This window comes from Perognathus longimembris, chromosome 2 (assembly GCF_023159225.1).
Source record: "Perognathus longimembris pacificus isolate PPM17 chromosome 2, ASM2315922v1, whole genome shotgun sequence".
Lineage (NCBI taxonomy): Eukaryota > Metazoa > Chordata > Mammalia > Rodentia > Heteromyidae > Perognathus > Perognathus longimembris.
The window spans coordinates 73,904,175-73,927,768 of record NC_063162.1 but is presented as its reverse complement, the minus strand read 5'-3'; the positions used below and the strand labels follow the sequence as shown (position 1 = coordinate 73,927,768).

Sequence of the window (23,594 nt, the reverse complement as noted above, 5' to 3'; positions counted from 1 at the left end):
GTCATTCTCCTTTAAGTTATGGGTATGAACCTGTGACCCCAGAGGTTAAGCAGCCTGGTCAAGGTCACAGCTTCTGTGGTAGGATTTAGAGCTCAGGTCCAGTTTTGGAATCACTCATTTACTTCCTTTGTGAGCCTGAGCCATTTCAACTTGGGGTAGACAGCCTTTGATCTTTACTTTTGGGTCAAAGTTGTCTGCCTTTATGTTAAACTCTGAAGGGTGGTATAAGGTGAAAGAAGAGACCTTAGAAGAGCATGATAATATAGAAGGAAGGAAGTGGGCAATGGGCTGAGCTTTCTTGCCATACGCTGGCCAGGGTAAGATGACCAGTGACGTGATGAAATTACCAAATGTTTGGAAGGCTGGACATGCGGCTCATGCTAGTCATGGCTCTCTCATAGTCTAGTGTATGTGTTCCCCAACAAATACATTTTGAAGTGCGTGCAAGGTTTATGGCAGCACATTAAAATGTGACACGACAGAGGAAGTTTTAGAGCAGTCAGCTGTGGGTTGGGAAGGGAGGGCCACCCTACTCGCTGCCTCGTAGAACATCGCCTTTCATTTGTAATGTGCTTGGGCCCCCAGGACTCTACTGTAGTATGTAAGAAGAAGTGTGCCCACCCTGGTGGCTGCGCCAGAGGCGAGGAGGCCTGCTGTGAAGAGTGCCTCCTACGTGTGCCCCCAGAAGATGTAAAAGTGTGCAAGTTTGGCAACAAGATTTTCCGGGTATGTTATGAGCCAAGCTCATGGGAGCCTTGAACTAATGTGATTATTGAAAAGTTCCTACCACAGAGCACTACCTACCACAGAGTAACTTACGTGTACATACACATACACATACACATACATGTTTGGCTCTAGCACAGTGTCATCTCTACTTCTACATTTAGAATCTAGGACAAATAAGGCAGAGAAGCAACTGTGTGAAAAATGTGTTTTCTTGGCTCTATGCTTGCATGTGTATGAAAGCCTGCACTGCATTTTTTTCTCTTTCTACTTGTGGCCAGCCAGTGACTAGGGCTAATGTTATGGCCACAGGTATCCACCTGTGCCTAGAAGCACCTCATTTAGTTGGGGATGCTAGTTCCCCTCCTTGAGACAGTGGCTCCTGTCAAGATGCTAACACATTTAGAAGCATTTTGTGAAGACTGCTTTTCGGGAGAATCTTTGCCATCAGGAAGATGTTTGGGTGAGCCCATGTGGCCTTCAGAGTACTGAGCAAATGGGAGAAAGTACCTTCAAGGGTCCCCTGCAGCCACCCACTACCTTCCCATGTGCTTTATTTTGTTTCTCACCAACCCACATGGGACACTGTGCATTGATCATGTAAACCACGCCTCCCATCTCTCATGGTGTTTGTTCTGATCATGCCTTGGCAATCAAGACCCTGACTTGGAAACCCCTCAGACATCCTGTCACACAGACACGGACTGGTGCAAGGTTTGGATTCTCAGAGTGACTGTAAGCAGCTGGGGTGCACCATGTCTGGCAACATGCTGTGCTCCCATTCTCTGTCTTCTCTATACAAAGTTGCCCTTCATCTCCAGAATACAATCATGAACTAGCTGCCCTTCACATTGATTTTTTTCTTTTTACAAAGCACTTTGATGTCACTGTGTAAGAGTCTTTTCAGCAACCAGAGCTTGAGATACCTTACAGAGACACAGAGGTCTAGAAATGGAAGCTCAGCCCTGGAAGTGCTTAGGTTCCCTTGAAGATTTTCAGGCAGGTCATTCTCATCTGAAGAGGATGCTCCTAAAGAGTGGGGGAAGAGGAAGAGGTGCCACAGGCTCAAGAAAGGAATTCTTGGTTTGTCTTTAGGCCCTGTTAGGTTGTTCTGAGTGCTATTTTCAGCCCACAAGCATGGAGGCACATCTTTCTCTATTCTGTTTTGGCTTGGCACTGGGCAATTGCAGATCTCAAATCCAGTGAGTCCAAGGAATTCCTTAAGAAATCCTGAGCAAGGTATATTCTTGGAAATATGTGCCAAAGTGCTACCATTCTTTGTGGTGGGCGTGGGGGAGAGCCACATAAGCCAAAGTAGTATGTGCCTAATTATTAAATGAACCTATGCATTAAGAAGGAGATGCAGCAAACAAATAGGGCTTAGACACAGCACAATTCTTTTTATGCTCTGGGGGAAGAAAACACACACACACACACACACACACGCACTCACTCACACATCCTACATTCCTCCCTGATCTTGAGTAAATTGATAGAACATAGACTGACATTTCTGATTGGTCAAATCTAAGGATGGCTTTGGCATGCTCTGCTTGCAAAGCAACCACAGCTGATTGGCTTAGCTTCTGTGGCTGACTGCAGATTCCTGTGCTGTGTTCTGCAGGATGGAGAGATGTGGTCCTCGGTGAACTGCACCATCTGCGCTTGTGTGAAAGGCAGGACGGAGTGCCACAAGAAGCAGTGTGTCCCGGTCAGCAGCTGCCCACAGGTATACTGGGACTCGGGCAGACTTCCTCCTTGCCTAGTGTCCTGTGTGAGGCATGTCACATGATATCTCAGAACACAGAATCAGAGCCCCAAGTCTCTCCAGTCCCGATTAGCCACATGTCCCATGTGCAGGTTGCTCCTTTCTCATTCCTGGAGTCCTCACCCAAAGTCTAGCCTTCTGTGAAAATACCTTTTGCCCTCTACCTCTTCTTGACATATCCTAGTATTTCTTTCTTTCTTTTTTTTTTTTTTTTTAGTGATACTAGGGCTTGAACTCAGGTTGAAATCACACTTGAATCACAGGCACTCTACCACTTGAACCGTGCCCTGTCCTATTTCATTTTCTTTGTTTTGTGGATAGAGTCTTTCGTTTTTACCTGAGGCCAGCCTGAACTGTGATTCTGCCATCTATATTTTCTAGTAGCTGGCCCTTCTAGAATGGTATGGGCTATTCCAAAATTATTGAGATAGGGTCCTGTTCACTTTTATTCCCAGGCTGTCCTCAAACCTTGATCCTCCCAATCTCAACTTCTGTAGTAGCTGGGGTTACAGGTATGCGACACTGCTCTGGGCCTCTAATTCCTGTTGAAATCATCTCCAACTCCATTGCTTAGATCTACTTTTCTTTGGCTGCATTTTCTATTTACAATCGTCTTATGTGTTTTCCTCCTTTCTCAAATAACAATATTCTCCTTACAGTCAAAGTAATATGTGCTTGTTTATTAATAAATATGTCCAAGAGGCTTTTCCTCTCTGGTCCCACTTGCTTTGTTCGAGTTTTCTCTATAACCCTGGCTCCACTGATGGAAATAGCGCCCTTATAGAATGATCTCTTTGAAAAGCTCTTAGCCTTGCACGTTGAATAAAGCCACTATTATCTGGTAAAGCACTAGTCTCATTGAATTCATCTCAGCAACTGAAAACCTTTCAAGGTTTGTGCGTTTTGGGAATATGTCAAACCTGTTCAATACTTTGCAGTGAATGGGGGAAAAATAAGGATCCATAGATTTCGGACATGCTCTCTTTCTCTGGTATAGAGAGCCTTTAATTTTATTCACATCTGTTATTATTATAAACAAAAAGTTGCTGTTTTTTTTTTCTTGAGCACCAAATGAGGCACAGAAAACAACAGCTGTTGCCGTTGCACAACTGAATAAAAGGGTGAGAGGAAAAGAAAAAGAACCCTAATTAGTCTTGCTTTAAAAAGCCTCAGACATAAAACTGAAAACCTTCCCATATTAAAAAAAAAAAGGAGAGATACAATAAGTCGACTTGAACATGGTCTGCTTATAAATATTCATTGGGAAAAATGGGATCGCATTATTTATGCCAGTCCTCCGGGAGCCCTGGCTGCTAATGAACTCTCCCAGCACATGTTAGCAATAACAGGCTCCCCTATTCCACAAGACAAAAACAAGACGCTGTGCCAAGCCGGTGGCTCAAGTAACTCCTAGGCCTCCACAGGTTTTGGTGGGCAGCTGGCGGCCCTGGCCTTTCTCATGTGCCCATGCTCTGTCCCTTGCAACAGTGCCTGTGGTTTTCCTGGTCCTTAGGCTGCGGGAGGTCAAGTGCTTTCCCCAGCCACAGTCTCCTAGGTGTTCTGTCTTCCTGGGCTGTGTCTGGGCCAGGCGCATCCCCCACCCAGGGCTTTCTCCTCAGCCTCACCTCCTCCATCCACCCCCACGTCCTGTTGAGGCTTGTTAGCGCCCTGGCCTGGTTCCTGCCTCAGGGACCACCTTCCTGGTTCTAGGCAGCTTTCCAACCTTCCCCCAGCTCACTTCACACTTTTCCTTCTCAGAGGCCAGCATGGGGGTCTCCCAGAGACTTTCACTCTGCTATGGAAATCCTTTCAAAAGCTGATGAATTCTCCGTGCTACATGGCCTGGGATGGGGGGAGAATACAATAAGGGGAGGGACATAAAAGAAAGAAAAAGGATCTGAGAGAAAGAGAAGAAAGAAAGGATCAGTGAGAAAGAGAAGAAAGGAGAAAGAAGAAGAGTGACAGAAGGAAGGAAAGAAGGAAGGAAGGGAGTGAGTGAAGGAGGTGGGAGAGAGGGAGAGAGGGAGGGAGGGAAAGAAGGAAGAAAGACAAGTGATGCGATGTAGGAAAAGGCTTGATTCCCGGGTAGGTAATGGAAAATCATTCTGCATGTCAGACCTCCCTCTCAGCGCCATTGTCTTTGATGGTATAACAATGACAGAAGAAATTGGGCTGAATGGGATTTGCCAAACACTGCATCTCTAGGTGGGATGTGTCCAGAGTGGGGATACAGGTTTTGGTTTAGTTTCTGTGAGCAAAGACAGAAGGAAGAGCCTGCTGGGCAAGGTTGCCTGCCTGGAGACAGCCTGTTGTTCCCTGTGACCTCTACACATATGGATTTGAATATCGTGAAAGGGCCCTTGACTGGTCCCATCTTTCTTTTTCTTTTCTGCTGGTCCTGGGGCTTGAACTCAGGGCTTGGGCACTATCCCTAAGCTTTTTTGCCCTAGGTTCATGCTCTACTACTTAAGCCACAGTACCACTGCCCATCTTTCTTCCACCTGTGAAAAATCACACCAGCAAGTCCTTTGGTATCCTGTTTCTCAGGGAATACAAATAGGAAGAGTTCTGAATTACTTTACCTGGCCTTGGAATCTGATCCTTCAGATATTTTATTTTCAACATCATCATCTGGGCCTTGAGTTCAAGTACACCTTGATTTCATTGTTGTGCCTGGCATTTGATTTAAAAAAAATTGTCCTTAGCAGACTCAGTTCCTTTGCATTAACCTTTTGTTTTGTTTTGTCCCCATTAGGGTAAAATTCTCAACCGAAAAGGCTGCTGTCCCATTTGCACTGAAAGTAAGTTCATTCTTTTGGAAATGTGCTATTCATATTAGTTTGGCAGTTTGTGTGCCAATGAGAAAAACAGTGTTGTACGTTTTCAGCACATTTTAATTCTGTAGGGAGGAGATGGGGGTCATCTCACCTCCCTGGGGACGTGGTACATCAGCTGCTGGCCTCTAACTATGGAGATACAGGGGGAGCTTTCCATCCAAATTCGTCCTTAGGAGAAATCCAGAAGACACATGATAATTTCATGCATGTTTTAAACTGCTAATAGCATTTGTAGTCATAATGGCTGAGATGATGGGAGATAGTAAAAGCAAACATCTCTAGCCTGTAGGGAGGGATCCCTCCTCTCCTTATGAAACAGTTGTCATTCCCCTACCCCCTATCCCCCAATCTCCTCTGCATCCCACCTGAGCAGCACCCAGAGAGAAAGCAAGAGGTCACTGTGCTGACGGTGCGGTTGCCTCCTGTTGTGCTTTGCAGAGTTCTAGAAGGTTCTGTCTAAATGTGACCTTGTCTGAAAGTCACTGGAGACTGTGCTAGTAACCCCAGGGACAGAGGAGGGCAGTGGATTTCAGGTGCTACATATGGGCTGAGGCCAACATCCATTAGCACTTTGCCTTTTCAGTCTTCAGATTCACGTAGCTTTGAGATACCTTTCTGAAGTAGGGCACCAAAAGTAGGGCATTAGTAATGCATAGCCAGATTAGTTCTGATGTACGATAAACAGGACCAGCCAGGCCAGGAAATCTATTACAGAGTATTTTATGAGCCAGTCTGACTTTGAGAAGCAGATTTGCATAGCAATCGAAACCACATGGGAACATATTTGCGCTCCCATTTATCTAAAATCAGAGTTTATATTGCTCAGAGTAATCCTGTTTTGTTTTCCTTTTGATTGGTTAGTACTTTCGGATAATAGTGTATAGGATCATTATATGTACGTTATACACAAAACATATATATATATATGATTATTAATATCGGTTGCTGTTATCTATAATATGACTAGTACGTCATTTATCAGAAGGTAGATGTACAATGGGTTTCAATTTGTCAGTTTATAAGTGTGGTGCATCTTGAGAGAGCTATGAAACAATTAGACAGTAGAAGAAAGTGCTGGTTGGATGCACAAAAAATAAATTATAGATTTAATAAAAAGAGCCTTCCTTTGAAGATCATGAAATATATAAAGTAACTCAAAGGACATCTGACTCAGTAGGGCCCAGGAATAACACAGGAAGAAGAATCTGCTGTGATTAACACACCGGATGATTTCCAAGCACGTGTTCAAACTATTACCTTTAATCATTCTCCCAGAGGCCCTCTGAGGAAACTCTGTGGATGGCTGCTCTGGAGGCTGCCTTCAACTTTATTCCTTTCCAGATAAACAGCTTAGAGTCCACACTGGAAGTTTTCTTCTGTATCTCCATTAGTGGATACAGAAATGCACACAAAGTGGTTTGTGTTTCTCTGTGAAATGTATCCTAGTAGAAGCCAAGACAGACCTCACAGGAGGTCCAGTTAACTTCTCGGATGCCCTTCAGGTTGGGTGAGCACAGACAAGCTGCATCTGCCAATCACGTTGTCAGGCCTGAGTGCAGCTTATCGGCTTTGTACAAACACTATGGCTGACCTTGCTCAGAGACAGCACACCTCTGGAGTTATCTGAGTTTATGTTCGAGGAATCATGAAACAGATTAGTGAGACATGAGAGGAAAGCTGAGTTTATTTATTTATCATTATGAGTTGTCTGCTCCAGATCTAAGAAGACAGGTAACATATCAGAAAGGAAAGAAAAATGAACAACAAAAGAAGGAAGAAAAGAAGGGAAGGTGAAAGGAAAGGAAAGATAGAAGGCTAGGCATGACGCATTAGAGCAGGTTCACCACCAGCCATGTTAAACAGTGGGCTGTGTATGCCATGGGCCTGTGCGCGTATCTTCTGTTATCCAGGAGACAGCAGGCAGAGACGAAAGCCACCCATCTGGAGGGGCACGGAGAGGCCACCAGCTGCACCTGTATGCAGCAGGTCCAAGCTGGAGGCACCCCCACACAAGGTCATGTCCAAATCTAAATGATATCATCAGATGGCTGTTTGTCAGCTTCCCCTCGTGTTCTTTCCATGGGATCAGCTCCCGTTCTCTCCACCAGGGCCTCCATTCTTGCTGTTAAACGCATTCTCCTTGGCGAGGCTCATTTGTTCAGGCTCTGTGGAGAGATGGGATGGCTTCCAGGGTTTGAAGCAGTGCCCAGCTCTTCAGGGTGCATCCAGGTAGACCCATCCTGGTCCTCTAGTTATGGCTATAGACCTCCTACTTGGAAATTCTTTGTCATTATATCTGGGCTCTGGCATGCACCTCTCTGCTCATTCTTTCCTGCTGTTGAGTACCAACGCTCTTCTGATAGATGGGGCTTCCAGAGTAGGAAAACCACTTCCAAGACTATAGACGAGGGCTGAGGCATTCTCAAAGAAGGAGGATGATCTATATTGTCATGGAAACTCAAATTCACACACAGGCCCTACTTTCCATTAGTCCAGGGTTTTCAACCTCAGCCCTGTTGACAGTTTGCCAGGTAATTCTTTGTTGTGGGGCTGTCCTGTGCATGGCAGGGAATTTAACAGCCTATCTGGGCTCTCCCTTACTAAATGCCAGGAGCAACCTGTCCCCAAGATTGTGATGACCAAGTAATGTCCCTAGACTTCACTAGACCAGAGGCAACGTTCCCGAAGAATGCAGAAACTAACAGGCATGGGGACAGGTAGCTGTGGTTTGTGCTCCAGATTTTGCCCCCATCCATCTGCTGGTTCAAGTCAGCAGCAGAACCATGTGAGCTAGCCTTTTGTGAGTGTGGAACGCCAAAGACCAGAAGCCTCGGGTTTCATGGGATATGTTTTTGTATTTTATTTCCCTAGCCTGACAAATAGTTACACAGATGTCACTGGCATGCTTAGAGGTTGTTGCCTTTGCTTCCATCACTAGGTGGCTCAAATGTAGTGTGCAGTACATACAACTATGGGTGCCTGCAATGCTCTGGGCTTCTGCAGCGTGGCTTCTTTACCTTTGACTTCTCTGTTCCTGCTCACTCCTAACGCGTCTTGAGTTACCTGGCATGTGTGTGTGTGGATGTTCCTTCAGTCCTCTGTTGGAATGAAGAAAGAATACCTATACATAGATGAAACGTCTGACAGATTCCACAGACTTGGGTTCCCTGTTGTTATGAATGCTGGGTGATTTCTTGCATTCTCTTTTTCTAAAAACCATCCAGTTTCTTCCTCTCTGAGTTGCCTTGGTCTTGGCAGTGGTTGAGGGCTTTTCCAGAGCAAAGAAGAAAGAAAATAAATGTGTAGAGCTGTTCTGTGCAGGAAGCAGCAGGGAGGCTCAGAGCTGCTGTTCCTGGATGTGCTTGGCAGGACTGGTCTGAAGGGACCATGGTGATTTTTATCAAAACTGGCCAGGAAAGCGCTCTTCACATCAGCCCTGAGGAAGCTAGGGAAAGCCTTGCTGTCTTTCAATAGCGTGGGACATACTTTGTCCACCACAATAGGGTTGAATTGGATTTGAGTAATTTCTTAAAATTTATTTATAAATATTTATTGTATTATATTATTTGTTATACAAATATTTATAAACACTTTATTAATACTTCTTAAAATATTTGAAGTGAGCTAAGCAAGCTTAAAGCTTTTGGGAAGTGCCATTTTATGTCACTCTCTGAGAAGCAAGTTTCACCGGTCCTTAGCTGAACCTCATATTACCTTGAGTTAGTGCCATGTTGTGATATAGCCTTTGGTTTGTGTGAAATGTCGTTTTACAGGTAGAATCATGACCTGCTACCCCACAGTGACCTGAATCAGATAAATGATTTGCTGGAAGAATATCTGTTTTCAAACCTGGAAATAATACTTAGCATCAGAGTTTTCAGTTAGAGATGGGGTGTAGATGTGGATAGAAAGAGAGAGGGTGCCCAGGTCTTTACATGAGAAAATTGAATTTCTCCATCATCTAAACACCGGTGGCCTCTGAAGACAGCCTGCTCCGGGTCCCACAAATCACAGGCACCTGAGCTCCAGCCATCAACAGCTCCACCTAAAATGTTAGTTCAGGATTCCTTACTACTGAGCTGTTTAGGGAGTAGTGAGCACAAATGTGCCTTAAACTGAGAAAATGTCAACTGTGTGACACAACACAAGTGACAGGAACTGTTAAGTTTCAGCAGATGATGGTGCAGATTGGCTGACAGCTGTCAGGTGACTTTATAAACCTTCAGGGGTTAATTTCTAGCTATGTGCCTGCACCGCTCTCAGATTGTCCTCTCCCAGTACCACCACAGACAGAAAACCCAGGGTGCAGTTTGCCCATGCCTAAATCCCCTGGGCTTCAGCCTACAGGTAAATAAATGATAGCTGGAGGGGATGGGGTGGGGGTGTGGGGGGAGCATAGAAACAGAGTTTTATTTATTTCCCTGGAAAGAAAGTAAGCTTCCTGAAACAGTGACCTTGAAACCTGGTTTATGAGAAATGTCCCTCACAGAGGTTCTGCAAATCGGAGCAAGGTTTCTGCCTCTGAGACTATAAGTGGCTCATGTCCCTTCATTTGACAGGTGTCCTTAACTCAAGAATGCAGGGAAACTTGAAGCAGAATTGATGGTACTGAGTTTATCCCTGGCCTGGAGGTATTTAAGCTCAGCACCTTACTCCTTAAGCCTGGCCTACAGACAGGTGGTATGTGACCCCCCACTGGACTCCATGCAGAGACCATGTATGGAAAGAGTATGAGGAAATCAATTTTCTGTTTTCTGTGCTGTTCTGTTCTAAGTGGTACTGTTACTTTAACATTTCTGTCTGTGAATCAATGTAGAGTTGAAGGAGGCTGAAGGCATTCAGTAACTGGTGCCACATCTGTCACTGGCCACCTTTGGCTAGCTGCACGCTCAGTGAGTTCTAACCCCTGTAGACCTGCCACTGGTCGTAGGAGCTGGTCCTTGCTGAGTGTGTCACCATTGTGTGTTCCGTGAGTGGACAGTGGTTGCCACCAACTCCACCCTCAACATCATTGCTATCAGAAGAGAAATAGTCATTGGCTCCAGTTTACAGCTAAGTAAACCGAGGCTTCAGAGTGGAAGTTACTTTGAACTTAGGGAGCCTGACTTCCTACCATGGCTGCCCCCAGAGCCTGCCTGCAGTTCCTTCCCTTGCTTCCTTTGTCATTTCTATGGTAAGAGAAAGGGAGAGAGATTCTCAAGGGTCTGTAGAGCCATAGATTGGAAAGGAGTTCTTGGTTTAATACCTTTTCTTCTTTGCTTTGGGAGATATGGACACCCAAACTCCCAGGCTTTTTCTACCTAGTGGTATATCTACTTGTCTGCTCAGGAACAAAATAGTGATGGTTATTGTGCTCTGAACTCTCCAGCAAATGAACCTAGGTGGGTTTTCCATGTCTGTTCATTTTTCTAGTGTTTTATTATTTTCCCTTTTCTTGGCAACTTAAAGGTTGGGTATTTTTTCCGGAGCAAGTAAACATTTCCCTAATTTTTTTTCTGGTCCTAGGGCCCAGGTGCTGACTTTTTAGCTTATTTTGCTGAAGGCTAGAATTTTACCGCTTGAGCCACAGCTCCACTTCTGGCTTTTTTTTTTTTTTTTTTTTTAGTTTATTGGAGATAAGAGTCTCATTGACTTTCCTACCCTGCCTGGGCTAGGCTTTGAATTGCAATCCTCAAATCCCAGCCTCCAGTAGCTAGGATTCACATTCACAGAGGTCAGCCATAGGTGCTTAGCTCTCTCCCTAAATTTTCTTGCAATATTGAGGTAGTAGTTTTAAACTAGAAAGAACTCTGTGTATACTGCCTTCCAGGAGTGAAAAGGAACAGGATCATCTAGGGTCAAGGAATTAAATGAGTGTGTGGACTCTCACTCTGAGCCAACCCCTCCTCTTTCCTGGGGCAGGCTTACAGTTCTACCTGGAAGAGCTAAGATAGGACCTGCACAATTTTTTTTCTCCTGCTGAATGAATATTTATGAATGGTAATTGACTTAATGGTAGTACCCACAATAGCTGTAGCACAACACAGTAATTCAGGTGATTTCTACAGTCCTACTTTTGGGGGCTTATTTCCCAAATGATTGTAAATAAAATCAGTTTTGCCAAGACATGTCTCTTAATCACTGAAAGTGGGAGATTCCGGAAAGATGGAACTCTATGTAAGGATTAAGACATTCAAATAGCATATACTCAGGGGACTAGCATATACCTATGAATTAGACAGTGCCATTAATGAATTAATAACTAAGATATACACTTTTTAAAATCTCTTAATCTCACAATGAGCCTATAGGCTTCTTTGAGTTTTTACTTGGGAACATTTCAAAGTAGATGCAGTGTTATTGAATCATCGTATTAACACTTAACCAGATTACCTGAGAGGAGGTGTGTGGTTGGAAGATACAGGAGAGACCAATGGAAGGAGTGATATTGACCAAGATGCCTTATACTCAGAAATTGACAATTTTTAAACTTCTTTGTACTATTTCTTAAAGATGATAATACAAAAGCGCTTGTGATAGCCAAAATAAGTCACCTTCTTTCCCAGTTTTCAATGATATATATATAGCCTATTTTTAAATGAAATATATATATGTGTGTGTATATATATGTGTATATATGTATATATACATATGTATATTAGATATATCTCACATTTTAGTCAAGCTATCATCATATATCTCAAGAAAGGTGTATCTGGGTGTTAATGAAGTGACTTATGACCAGAACTCTCTGATGGTGCTATACCTGAAATACAGCTAAATGTCCCAACAAGTGAATAATGCAGACTCCAAACTAGGCAACTAAAATTTTGCTTTGTAGAAATCTCTGGAACCAGTGACAGATGACTATAGGCCACACGGAGCCATGTTTTCTCTTTTATGTTTCCTAAGAGCAAAATAAGATGTTAATCCCCAGCACACTTTGAGATAAATGCTGTCTACACCTCTGCTCTTCAAGTCTCACACACTCATGCTGTGAAGCAGAATCTGTTTGCCCATCTCACCAGTGTGCCATCTCAGGACACAGAAGTTAAAAAGTGTCAGCTCAATTAATCTCTAATCCCTGCTACTTTGAAGGCCACACGTTTAAACGCTGTTCGATGGCCTTTCTTAACTATGTTGTTTTTATTCATCTTGGAATTTTGCCTTCAAATATGTATGATATTTGCCAATTTCTTTTTTTTCCCTTTAGTGATTAGGGATTGAAAGCAGTTTTGTTTTCTTACCTTTAAAAAACTCACCTACATTTCTGAGGTCACTTTTACAATCTCAACCTCTTGGATTACAAATTCCCACCTTCACTGGCAATGTGGCTTATTAGCTGCCCTGTGCATTTCTCTTTGCCTTGAAGTTGACTATTATGCCCCATTCTTACCCATATCACAGTCCCTTTCTTGGTAAATGCCCCCTAACCTCCCTCAGCCACGTTAGTGCCTTTCAGACATTGTTCCTGTCCTCTGCCGGGCCCTTCAATCCCTCTTTTGCACACTGGATCTGGTTTCCCTTTGCCTTTTGCAGAGCTCACAGCTCTGCCTCCTCCACACCCCCTCCCCCCTTGGAGTCCCTTCTCATTCCAGTTTCAGCGTTGTCCAGAACTTGAAGTTCTTAACTCACTCTTTGACAAGTTGCTAATGTGGGGGATCTTCACTCTGAGTCATTTGGGGGAGCAAGCACATTCTTTTTGGAAGGCACTGCCTTTGGATTTTATTCACAGTTGCAACCTTTGATTCACCAAGTTGTCTAAGTTGGGATTTGGCTGGGGGCGGGGAGGGGGTCCTGGCTCTTTCCAGTGCCTATTTATTGACTGAATTCTGGCACCACCTGCTCCCAGCTGCACAGGTTTTGAGCCTTAATGTTATTTCTCGTATTTCTGGCATTTCTCTCCCCTGTTGCTAATCAGTCATCAAGTCTGGTTGATTGTCTCTTTGGGTTGTTTTTCTAATAAATAATTTCCTTCACATTCCCACGGCAGCCAGACTCCCAACCCACTGCCTGCAGCAAATCCCCATCGCCTCCTCTTCAACTCTTTATCCACATCCCCGTGAGAAACCAAACCTGCAGTTTCCCCAGGTTCGTTTTCGCAAGTGGTAGAGCCGAGGGGTGGGTGGTCCTGAGTAATACTTCACAACGAGGCCCTGTGATTAAAGAGGGGAATGTGAGATCAAGTACACATATGTGTTTCTGTGCTGTTCCGTCCTCAGGGCTCTTTCCATAGCCACGGGCATAATGACAGTGGGCATGGTAAGCTCCCTGGAGGGTGATGGGTCTGGTGTGTCCCCCAAACTCAGTTGCACAGCTTTGAAGAAGGTTTCACTTATGTTGGCAGTACATTAGGCAGGATTCATGTTTCGTGGGAGCCATGTTCAGAAGCATGGACTCTTTGGAATATATTTAAATTTCTGAAGCTGGCAATATGTCTCACGTAGATTTATTTATTCAACCTAAGTATCTCCCATCTCCTGGAGCAATGCCCCACTCAAGGCAGATTGATCTCTCTCTCTTCTTTCTGTGATTCACTGGTATTCTTTGCTTGGCCTCGTGGACTATCTTCTTCCTCGCCTACAATCTATACTTCTTATATATCTTAGATATTAACCAAGCTCATGTTGTGTTTTCAGTAAATCTATACTTCACTTATTTATTTCTTTGGTTATTTTTGTGTCACCAAGGATTGGACTCAGGGTCCTGTGCTTGCTACACATGCCCCCAAATCCTGTTTTTAGCTGGTTTTCCAGATAGAGTCTTGTCCTAACTTTGTTTGAGCAGATATCAGGCCCTGATCCTTCTACCTCTGCCTTCTGAATAACGATAGGATTACAGTCAGGCCCTGCCCATCAAATCTACACTTTATATGTCTCTTATTTATTCAGGCATGCCCATGCCTTCCTCTTTTGCAGAGGACCCTGTGGTTGCACTCAGCCCTTTCAGATAGCCAGGGCCAGGTTCCCCGTCTGGGCCAGCTGTGAGCCTCCCCAAGTCCATCCCATACAGCCTTCTCTGTTGCCAGGAAATCATCTTCTCCACAAGCTCTGGGCATTCAGATGTCCATTTCTTTTTTCTTTTTTTTTTTTTTACCAGTCCTGGGCCTTGGACTCAGGGACTCAGGGCCTGAGCACTGTCCCTGGCTTCTTCCCGCTCAAGGCTAGCACTCTGCCACTTGAGCCACAGCGCCGCTTCTGGCCGTTTTCTGTATATGTGGTGCTGGGGAATCGAACCTAGGGCCTCGTGTATCCGAGGCAGGCACTCTTGCCACTAGGCTATATCCCCAGCCCCTGATGTCCATTTCTTTGGGCAATTATTCTACTTGTCATACTTGGTCCTGGGCTTAGGATTTAGAGTTCAATTAGTTTCTCATATTATTACAACTCAATTTCATCATTGTTGATTGAGACAATCCTTTACAGTGGGCTAAGCTATTGAAAACATTGGATTTCCAGAGACAGGGGGCAGGGGAGATGGCTGGGATGGTGTGGGGGAGAGAACTTGCTGCTGCCAAGTGACCAATAGGATTATCTTTCTGTGAGTCTGTGTATCTTTGAATCTTATATGTATATATATGAATCTGTCTCTCCATCTATGAATCTCTATCTATAATGTCTATCTGTGAATCTATGTATCTTACGTCTGTCTATCTATCTATCTATCTATCTATCTATCTATCTATTTATCTATCTATCTATCTATCTATTTTTGTACAGTCCTATACCAGGTACCTCCAAGTATCCATAAACTTTACATGAAAGAAGCTCAAGGCCTGATTAAGTAGTTAAGTGTACACTATAACTATCAGCTAGGGTATAAATGGATTCATCCTAAGTGGCTCATGGCTTTGGTGACAGGAAGAGTCAGTGGAATTATAAGATAGACTATTTGAAATCCAGAATACCTCAGAACCAGGTAGCCAGTTTTGCTTCTGGAATTTAGAAGAAGGAAGTGACTTCTTGAGGCATCAGGCACGATGCTCTAGGTGACCTGGCACTGGCACTGAAAGGAAGCGCAGCTTTGGCATCTGTGGTGAGCTCTGGGTGGACCCAGGGTCAGATGAAGGGTGGAGATGACTTGGGTTCCAGAGGACAAGCCTGGAGGAGCAGATCTGACTTGGGTCTGAATTTATTTTAGAGTAAATCTTTGAAGGTGGAGAGTCCCCCTTTTATTTTTATTTTTGCTAGTCCTGGGGCTAGAACTCAGGGCCTGAGCACTGTTCCTGGCTTCTTTTGCTCAAGGCTAGCACTCTGCCACTTGAGCCACAGTGCCACTTCTGGCCATTTTCTATATATGTGGTGCTGGGGAATCAAACCCAGGGCTTCATGTATACGAGGCAAGCACTCTACCACTAGGCCATATTCCCAGCCCCCGCCCCCCCATCCCTGTGCTCTTTTGTTTGACATCCACGTGTATGTGGAATCACAGAGATGTATAAGCAAAATCATATATTAAGCAAAATTCCTGTGCGGCTGTTTCAAAAATTCATTTTTGCATGTGCTGTTTGATGACTGCTCTGGCCCTTCTAATGGAAAGAAACTCATTAACCTGTCTCCCTTGCATCCTCGCCCATCCACAGCACAGTTAGAGGGAGTTCTGGGTTCAGGAAGCCCTGAGCTTACAGGCATGTGGGTGCCACCTGGTGGAGCAGCTACTGATCTCAAGGACCTGATAGGCCATCAGCTCTTGGTGACCTCCCATGCAAGGCCAGAGTTCTGCACAGAGGGTCTCACACCACAGGGGTCACATGCATTCCTACTGGGGTCTCCCTCACTGCTTGAAGAGTCAACCCAGGGAACTTTTTAAGGAGGAGCCCAGAGAATGGCATGGGGGCCAGTGTCTCAGCATTGCCAATCCCAGACTTTCCTGCTTCTTCACCCAGACACTATCACCTTGATTCTTATTCTTCTGGGCTTCCCAGGATCCCCGCACAATCCAGGGACAAAGCGTTCCTGGGGCCTTGTTTTCCTGCAGTTGTGTTGAGAAAGGTTTAAAGCTGTTCCACAGGCTTCCTGATGGTCAGAGCACCATAGTGGGAAGATACTGACCCGCGTGTTGGCAAAGCCTCTTCTCTCTGCACAAGTAAACCTCCACAGTTCAAAGTTCCTCTTTGAGTTCTCTAAGCCAAACGTGTATGAATGACTGTGGAAATCTTGTGATATAATATGTGAAAACTAGGAAATGAAATGTCATGTCTAGGATTATCCTAACTATGTTAAATAACAACACACTCTCTCTCCAAATTGTACACAGTGGTTAATTCCTGGTATTTCTCTTTTGTTTTGTTTTGCCTTTTGCTTCCTTCCTTAGACTTTTCTGGTTTTGTTTTGTTGTTGTTTGGGGGAGGAGAAGGGAGAGTGTGCTGTTTCTATTCATTTCTTCTTTATAACATGGACTTGAATAATTTTCTCTTAATTTTCTTTGACGGATGTTTTGAGAGTAACTACAGCTCTCAGAGGAAAGGCATTTCATTAGAATAAATACATCCATGGTCAAATAAACATAACCAATGCACTTAAGAGAAAAGCAATGGTGTTATATTTTCAGAGGCAGCGATTTTATTAAAGTATAACATCAACGTTATGCGTCTTAATTCAAGATTTTTATCTTTTTAAGGGAACATTGCTTCAAAGTATATATAGTCATGATAAACCATGACATCTAAGTGTAAATAATAGTTGAATATACAGACAAAAAAGAGGAAAAGAAACACCCCACATAATTCCATTACTTATGAGAAAAATGCATTTTTTTCCTTTTCACTGCACTCGGATTTGAACTCATATTTTCCTCTTGTGAAGCTGGTGCTTTTCCACTTGAGGCATGCCCTCAGCCCTGTTTTTCTGGTGTTTATTTTGAGGATGGGTCCTGGGTCTTGCCCCTAGTGCCCAGAACTATAAGCTGCCTACTTAGGCTTGCTGATGTCACAGACAACAGACCCACACCATGGTGTCCAGCTTCCTTTTGTGGAGATAGAGTCTACAAAAGTAACCTGCAACTGCAGTCCTCCAGGTCTTAGTCCTTCAAGTTGTTTAGATTTGCAAGTGTGCACCCACCACTGCATCTGACTGTAGGCAGAGAAGGGATTCTTGCGAACTTTTCTTCCTTTGATTGGCCTCAAATGATGATTCTCCAGTTCTCAATCTCCCTAGTAGCTAGGATTGCAACAAGTGTGAGTAAGAGTATGTCTTAAACATATGTTTACTTAAACATATTCTTACTAAAGTTTAAAGTTTACACACTTCAGATCTCCTTTCTTCCCTAATCCTTTCTTTTTATATACATATCTAGATCTAATAATTCGACCTCAAGACTGTGACAGGAAGTTTTACCAGGAGAAGTGGGCATGTTTCTCTCAGTCCCTTGACCTAGACACATCTGATCCAGGCTAGTTTCAGGATAGTTTGTTTATATATGTCCTCTCTCAGTCCCCCTACTCTGGGGCCAAACTTTCCAGAAGACTGTGACTGGACATCTGGACATCTTGGACCACTGCTCATTTCCTGGGGTCTGCTGGGAAAATAGTTTTGTGAGGACATGCTTGATTTTTGTTCCCTGGACCTTTCTCTTTTCAGCAAGGAGGTTTCTGTGACCCTCAGATTCTTAAATTTCGGACATTCTCCAATGCACATGTTCGCTGCTCCTGCAGGATCTGGCAGGGGGAGCTGGCGGTACCAGGAAAAGGGGCCATGGTTTCAAAATTCCTTTAGCTTATGATGCAAATGTCCCTGACTGCTGCACATAATTCTCAAGCATTTTCACAGTCATGAGATTTTCTTGGCCTCTTCTATATTGCTGTCATAGAGAAGAATCATCCTGATTTCCAAATTCTTCTCTTCTATAAGTTAGGGACTCTTGAAAAATATCTCTCCTGACAGCCGGGCCCATGCATGACTTCCCTTGCTCCGGTCTCTTTGCACCTCCCCGCTGCTTCCTGCTATCTCTCAGCAACTCAGGGCAGCTGACTTTCTGTTGCTTCTTTGAGGTTTGCTTTGTGTCCCATAATTGGTTCTTTCTGCAACTACCCACATTTGAAGTCTTAAAAAGAAGGCAAAAGCAAACCAAAAAGCACAAGGAGGAAAAGGAGTTGTCATTCATTCATGGATGGTTGTACCATCAAGAAATAGCCACAGTTTATCATCTCAGTATGTGTAGTGTGTATTTAAAGAGTCAAGATCACCCTTGAGTAGAAGAATAAAAATTCATGTAGTCTATTTTACATAAAATGCTCATGTATTTCTCTGGTCATGAAGATGAGGCACAGTTTTGTGACTGGATCAATTATTTGATGAACCTATGAAAGTACTTAGCATTCCCTTATAATCAGTGGGGATGCTGCTTCCCAGGATGCTCCCATGATCAGAGGAGCACTGAAGTCCACCTCAGCTACTTTCATGAATGATTGTTTTGTTGCAGTTGTGGCTGGGGAAGGCTCCTGTGGTCCCAGGAGCAGAGCCAAGATTGTCCTCACAGGGTGAAGGCACCCGATGCCTGCTCACAGAGGAGGCCACCGTATCCTCAAGAGTAGAACTGCAACCCCACTGCGGTGCTCTGTGTTTCCCTGTCCATCTGTCACAAGCTCAAGAGCCTTGTTTGGTTCTGAACTTGCTTGAAAAAGAGGTGGACTTAAGGAATCTGATGAAGACCTGTGTCTTGGGTCTACTCGGGTTAATAGTCCTTTTGTGGCATGTGGTAGCGTTAACTCCAAACTCTCATTCCTGTGATGGTGCTTGGGCATCTCAAAGACCTGCCTTGAACTAGGTCAAACCCAAAGAAGGGTGTTTCTGCCAGAGATGGCTTCCATGCATCAGACTGTGAGGCCGATGTACAATAATTTCTGTTGCATCACCTGTGGAGAAAGGACCAGAGTACACCGTGGAGGAGCTCAGGGGGAGCTCAGGCAGATGTGAAATTAAGAAGCTGGAGTCAAGCTGGATGTTGGATCACAGTTGTAATCCTAGTTACTCTGGAGGCTGAGATCTTAGGATTGTGGTTCAAAGCCTGTTTGGGCAGAAAAGTCCCATGAGTCTCTTATTTCCAGTTAACCACTCAAAAACTGAAAGTGGACTATGGCACAAAGTGGTAGAGTGCTAGCTTTGAGCAAAAGAGCTCCAGTACAGTGCCCAGCCCCTAAGTTCAAGCCCCAGGACTGACAAAAAAAGAAGAAGAAGAAGAAGAAGAAGAAGGAGGAGGAGGAGGAGGAGGAGGAGGAGGAGGAGGAGGAGGAGGAGGAGGAGGAGGAGGAGGAGGAGGAGGAGGAGGAGGAGGAGGAGGAGGAGGAGGAGGAGGAGGAGGAGGAGGAGGAGGAGGAGGAGGAGGAGGAGGAGGAGGAGGAGGAGGAGGAGGAGGAGGAGGAGGAGGAGGAGAAGAAGAAGAAGAAGAAGAAGAAGAAGAAGAAGAAGAAGAAGAAGAAGAAGAAGAAGCTGGAGCTATGAATAATGTCTAGCAAAAAAATGATAAAACTGGGACAGCAGAAAGCACAAACAATAAGAGAGTAATTAAGAACAGAACTGGAGCTTACATTTAAATATTATTTCTCTGCCTCCTCCCCAAGCTTTCATATATTTTATTCGATTTTTCCTGTGCTGGTAACTGGGGCTTGAACTCAGGGCCCAGACGCAATCCCGCTTTCACTCTACCATTTACTTGAGCCACAGCTCCACTAGTAGCTTTCTGCTGTTTAATTGGAGATAAGAGTCTCTCAGATTTGTCTGCTCCACCTGTCTTCAGTTCTCAAGCCTTCTGAGTAACTGGGATTACAGATGTGAGCATCAGGTGCCATCTTAAGTTCTTGACTTAGTTGAGTAGAAGTAGTATGGAGACTGGTACAGTGTCATTTCTGTTGTTACTTCTTGTTTATTTACATTCTGCTGATGTGTGTGTGTGTGAGTTATGAATGAAGGCCAAGTCTTAATTGTCTGCAATAATTTTTACCCATGAAAGCATGTCCAGACTATAGACTAAAGATGCTTTAGAAATCCAGAGATGTTACAAATATCTTTTAAATGTAAGTGTGCTAAGAAACATTCTATGATTTGATTTATTTTTTTAAACCTAGTTTTCCCTTGGAAGTTGATTTCCCTGAGTGCCCCTCCCTTAGCTGTCCCCTCCCCCCCCCCAGGTGATTGCAGGGCAGGGACCCTGATCTTCCCACGAACCCTCTGCTCGATTGTGACGATGTTTTATCTCTCGCTCATCCGCAGAGCCCGGCGTCTGCACAGTGTTCGGCGATCCCCACTACAACACTTTTGACGGACGCACATTTAACTTTCAGGGGACATGTCAGTACGTGTTGACGAAAGACTGCTCCTCCCCTGCCTCGCCCTTCCAGGTGCTGGTGAAGAACGATGCGCGCCGGACCCGCTCCTTCTCCTGGACCAAGTCAGTGGAGCTGGTGCTGGGCGAGGGTATTGTCAGCCTCCAGCAGCATCTCACCGTGCGCTGGAACGGCTCGCGCATCGCACTCCCCTGCCACACCCCCCACTTCCACATCGACCTGGATGGCTACCTCCTCAAAGTGACCACCCAAGCAGGTGGGGCCTCAATCGTCTGCCCTCGCCTTTCACTCCACTTGCCACTGCCATCGCTGGGCCTCCTGGACTCAGTGGCCCGAGTCCTCTGTCTAGGGGACCCCGAGGCAGATAGGCATCCAACTACTAGCCTTGTGTTGGAGATGGCACCACCCCAGGACATTGGCACTATGTGGAGCCTTGCCAGGCACCAGGGTCACAGCGAGTCCTGCCCTCATTGGCCCACATCCAACAACTTTCCATCCTTGTTCTGAACACAGAAATGGTGCCCTCCAAATAACCTCTGTCCAGTTTCCTTGCTATTTTAGGGCTCTGATGTTCATTTTGGAAGCGCTACTTCTGTGCAGTTACACATCTGGGAGGAAGAGGGTTTCCTTCTGAGCATCTGTCCAAGAGTGTGCACAGCGGAGGGGTGGGATCCTCAGAAGTAAGCCTCATAGGGTATTCAAAAGAAACACAAATGTCCTCAGCAGGAGAGCCTGGGGTCTGCTCCCACTGCGGTGTGCTGTGCTGAGTGGTTGGCTCCTCTCCCATGGGGGTATAGATGAGTGCAGGAGTCCTGTCCATTCGTGACTGAGGGAGAAGGTTGACGGCCAGAACCCTGGTCCCCTAGAGGACACCTAGGGAGGCCAGCTTTGGAAGTGCACCCCTCAGCTGGCCTTTGGCCATGTAGAGCTGGGGCTGGGGCTCACTCTTTCTTGTTCTCTCATGATGCTGTAGGCCCACTGGGCTCTAAGTTTACACTGTGTGTGGACATTTGCCCTTGGCAAGTAGTGGTCCATGGGACTCACTCCTGTGTCTGTCTGTTGAGGTACTTCGTACAAAAAGCATTGTGCGAGTCCACTTTAGCTACTGTTTCTCCTCTGAGAAGGGACTCAGCTCTCAGGCAGGTGACACCACACAGGAGAGCTCACAGTGAGAGGTTCATTGGTGTCAACCATTGATCCAGATTCTGTTCCCCGTTTACAAGTATCCAGAGGGAACCGTGTGAATCAGCACTATGAGGCACTCTTGTAGGTTGGTAGAGACCATTTCTGTTGGACCTTCAGAATCCTGGTCATTGTTTCCCTTCAAGCCAAAATTTATTTTGATAAATGGATTTGAATCCATGGCATGCCAGCATAGCTAAAGAAAGGCAAGTAGCGCAGGTGAGGTCCTGGGAGCTTTCAGTCAGTATATAGTCAGTGAGTATATAGTCGTTCCTATGAGATACTGTTGAAGATTTATAAGTGAAGAAAAGGCGAAAAGTTCCCACTTTCACTGGGCAGGTATGTAAAGCTCCACTGGTTCATCTAGAAGTATTATGTCCTTGTCAGGACAATTCAGATATCTGGTTTTGTATTTAAAAGATGCAGCATCCTAGAAATACAGATCCCAGTTTGGGGCCCACGGTTAAGTAAGCCCAAGTATTATACAGAAGTAATTAGAAGCACCTTGCCTATCTGTTTGCAAGCCAACAGAACACAATGGAGTCCACTGATATGGAAATTATTAGTCAGCCTTGGGCTCCTTTCTCAAAGGACTCTGGGTACTGAAGATTACTCACAGCCCAGGAGGGCCCATGCTGTTCCATGCAGGGCTGGCAGAGCCTCTTTGTGAAGCTTCCATGTCATAAAATGAGCAAAAGGATGAGGCAGCTGAGAAAATAATAATAGATCATAAATATAATAATGAGATTAGTGAGTTTAACTATTCGAAACTTTGGATTCAGTTTCACAACTTTGTTTTCCCGTCTCTCTTCCCATAATACCCAGCTGAACAACTTCTTGTAGCCCATAGCACACAAATCACGCAATGTTCCTCCTTCATTCCTAGGGATAAAGCATTTGAACCTCACTTTGCCTGTCTGGATTCCCAGACAATAGTGCCTCAGCCTGGTCTAGCCATGTCAGATTGAACTACACTTTAGGGAGAGTTTCTTCTTCATTGTCTATTGTTGTCTATTTGAAATATCTCTGTATTTCCTCAGAGTGTTGTTCTTCAGTAGTGTTTCGTGTTATTCCATAAGCTTGTGTGATCAAAGGGTACTGTCTTCAAAACACCTGCTTCCCTGTAGCCTGTAACTGGAAGGGGCGGGGGAGGATGGCTCTTTGCCCCTGTGGCTTATGGATTTACTGCTTCATGATAGAATCTGGCAGAGCACCAGTGTAGTTTGGGTGGAATTAGAATGCTGCTATTTACCTGGAAGCCTGGAACAAGGGTTAGTAAGTTGCACATCGCTTATTCTCACTGCACACATTGCCCCAAATGCTTGGCATTTCTCGTGTGTGTGTGTGTGTGTGTGTGTGTGTGTGTGTGTGTACACACACACTCTCAAGGCACCATTTGTGTATTTCATCAACTCTACCCAATAGAGTTACCTTGGGTCTACTAGGAAACCATGCACAGAGACTTGGCCTGGTATTTAATGTTTGGTCTATCTGGACTCCCACAATACATCCTGCTTCCCATCCCCTTTGGGTGGGGGATCCATCAGTCAATCCTCCATTTTTCACATTGTTACAGTGTATCTGTAGATTTTGGGTTGGTTTAGTTTGGGATTGTGTCTGCTTTTGTTATTGTCTCTGTGAAGGGAAAAGGGATACAAAACCTGCAGGTACAAAACCAAAGAACATGGGCACACAAGCCCCAACCACGGTCTCAGTGAGTGGGCTGGAGGCGGCGCTCCCATCTGAAGGGTGAAGAGCCAGGTGGGGAGGAGAGAACACTAGAAGCTTCACTAACGTGGAAGGAATGTGGCGGCAGCTCACA

General features: G+C 44.9%; 1 protein-coding gene across 1 annotated transcript in view; it reads left to right on the top strand.

Moving 5' to 3' along the window:
* Positions 1 to 23,594, top strand: part of Bmper (BMP binding endothelial regulator) — a 213,671-nt gene that overhangs the window by 124,020 nt on the left and 66,057 nt on the right. The window contains exons 9-12 of the mRNA XM_048339482.1: positions 586 to 726; positions 2,351 to 2,455; positions 5,250 to 5,295; positions 20,517 to 20,846. Coding sequence (XP_048195439.1) covers positions 586 to 726; positions 2,351 to 2,455; positions 5,250 to 5,295; positions 20,517 to 20,846 — 622 coding nt within the window. The remainder of the gene's footprint in view (positions 1 to 585; positions 727 to 2,350; positions 2,456 to 5,249; positions 5,296 to 20,516; positions 20,847 to 23,594) is intronic.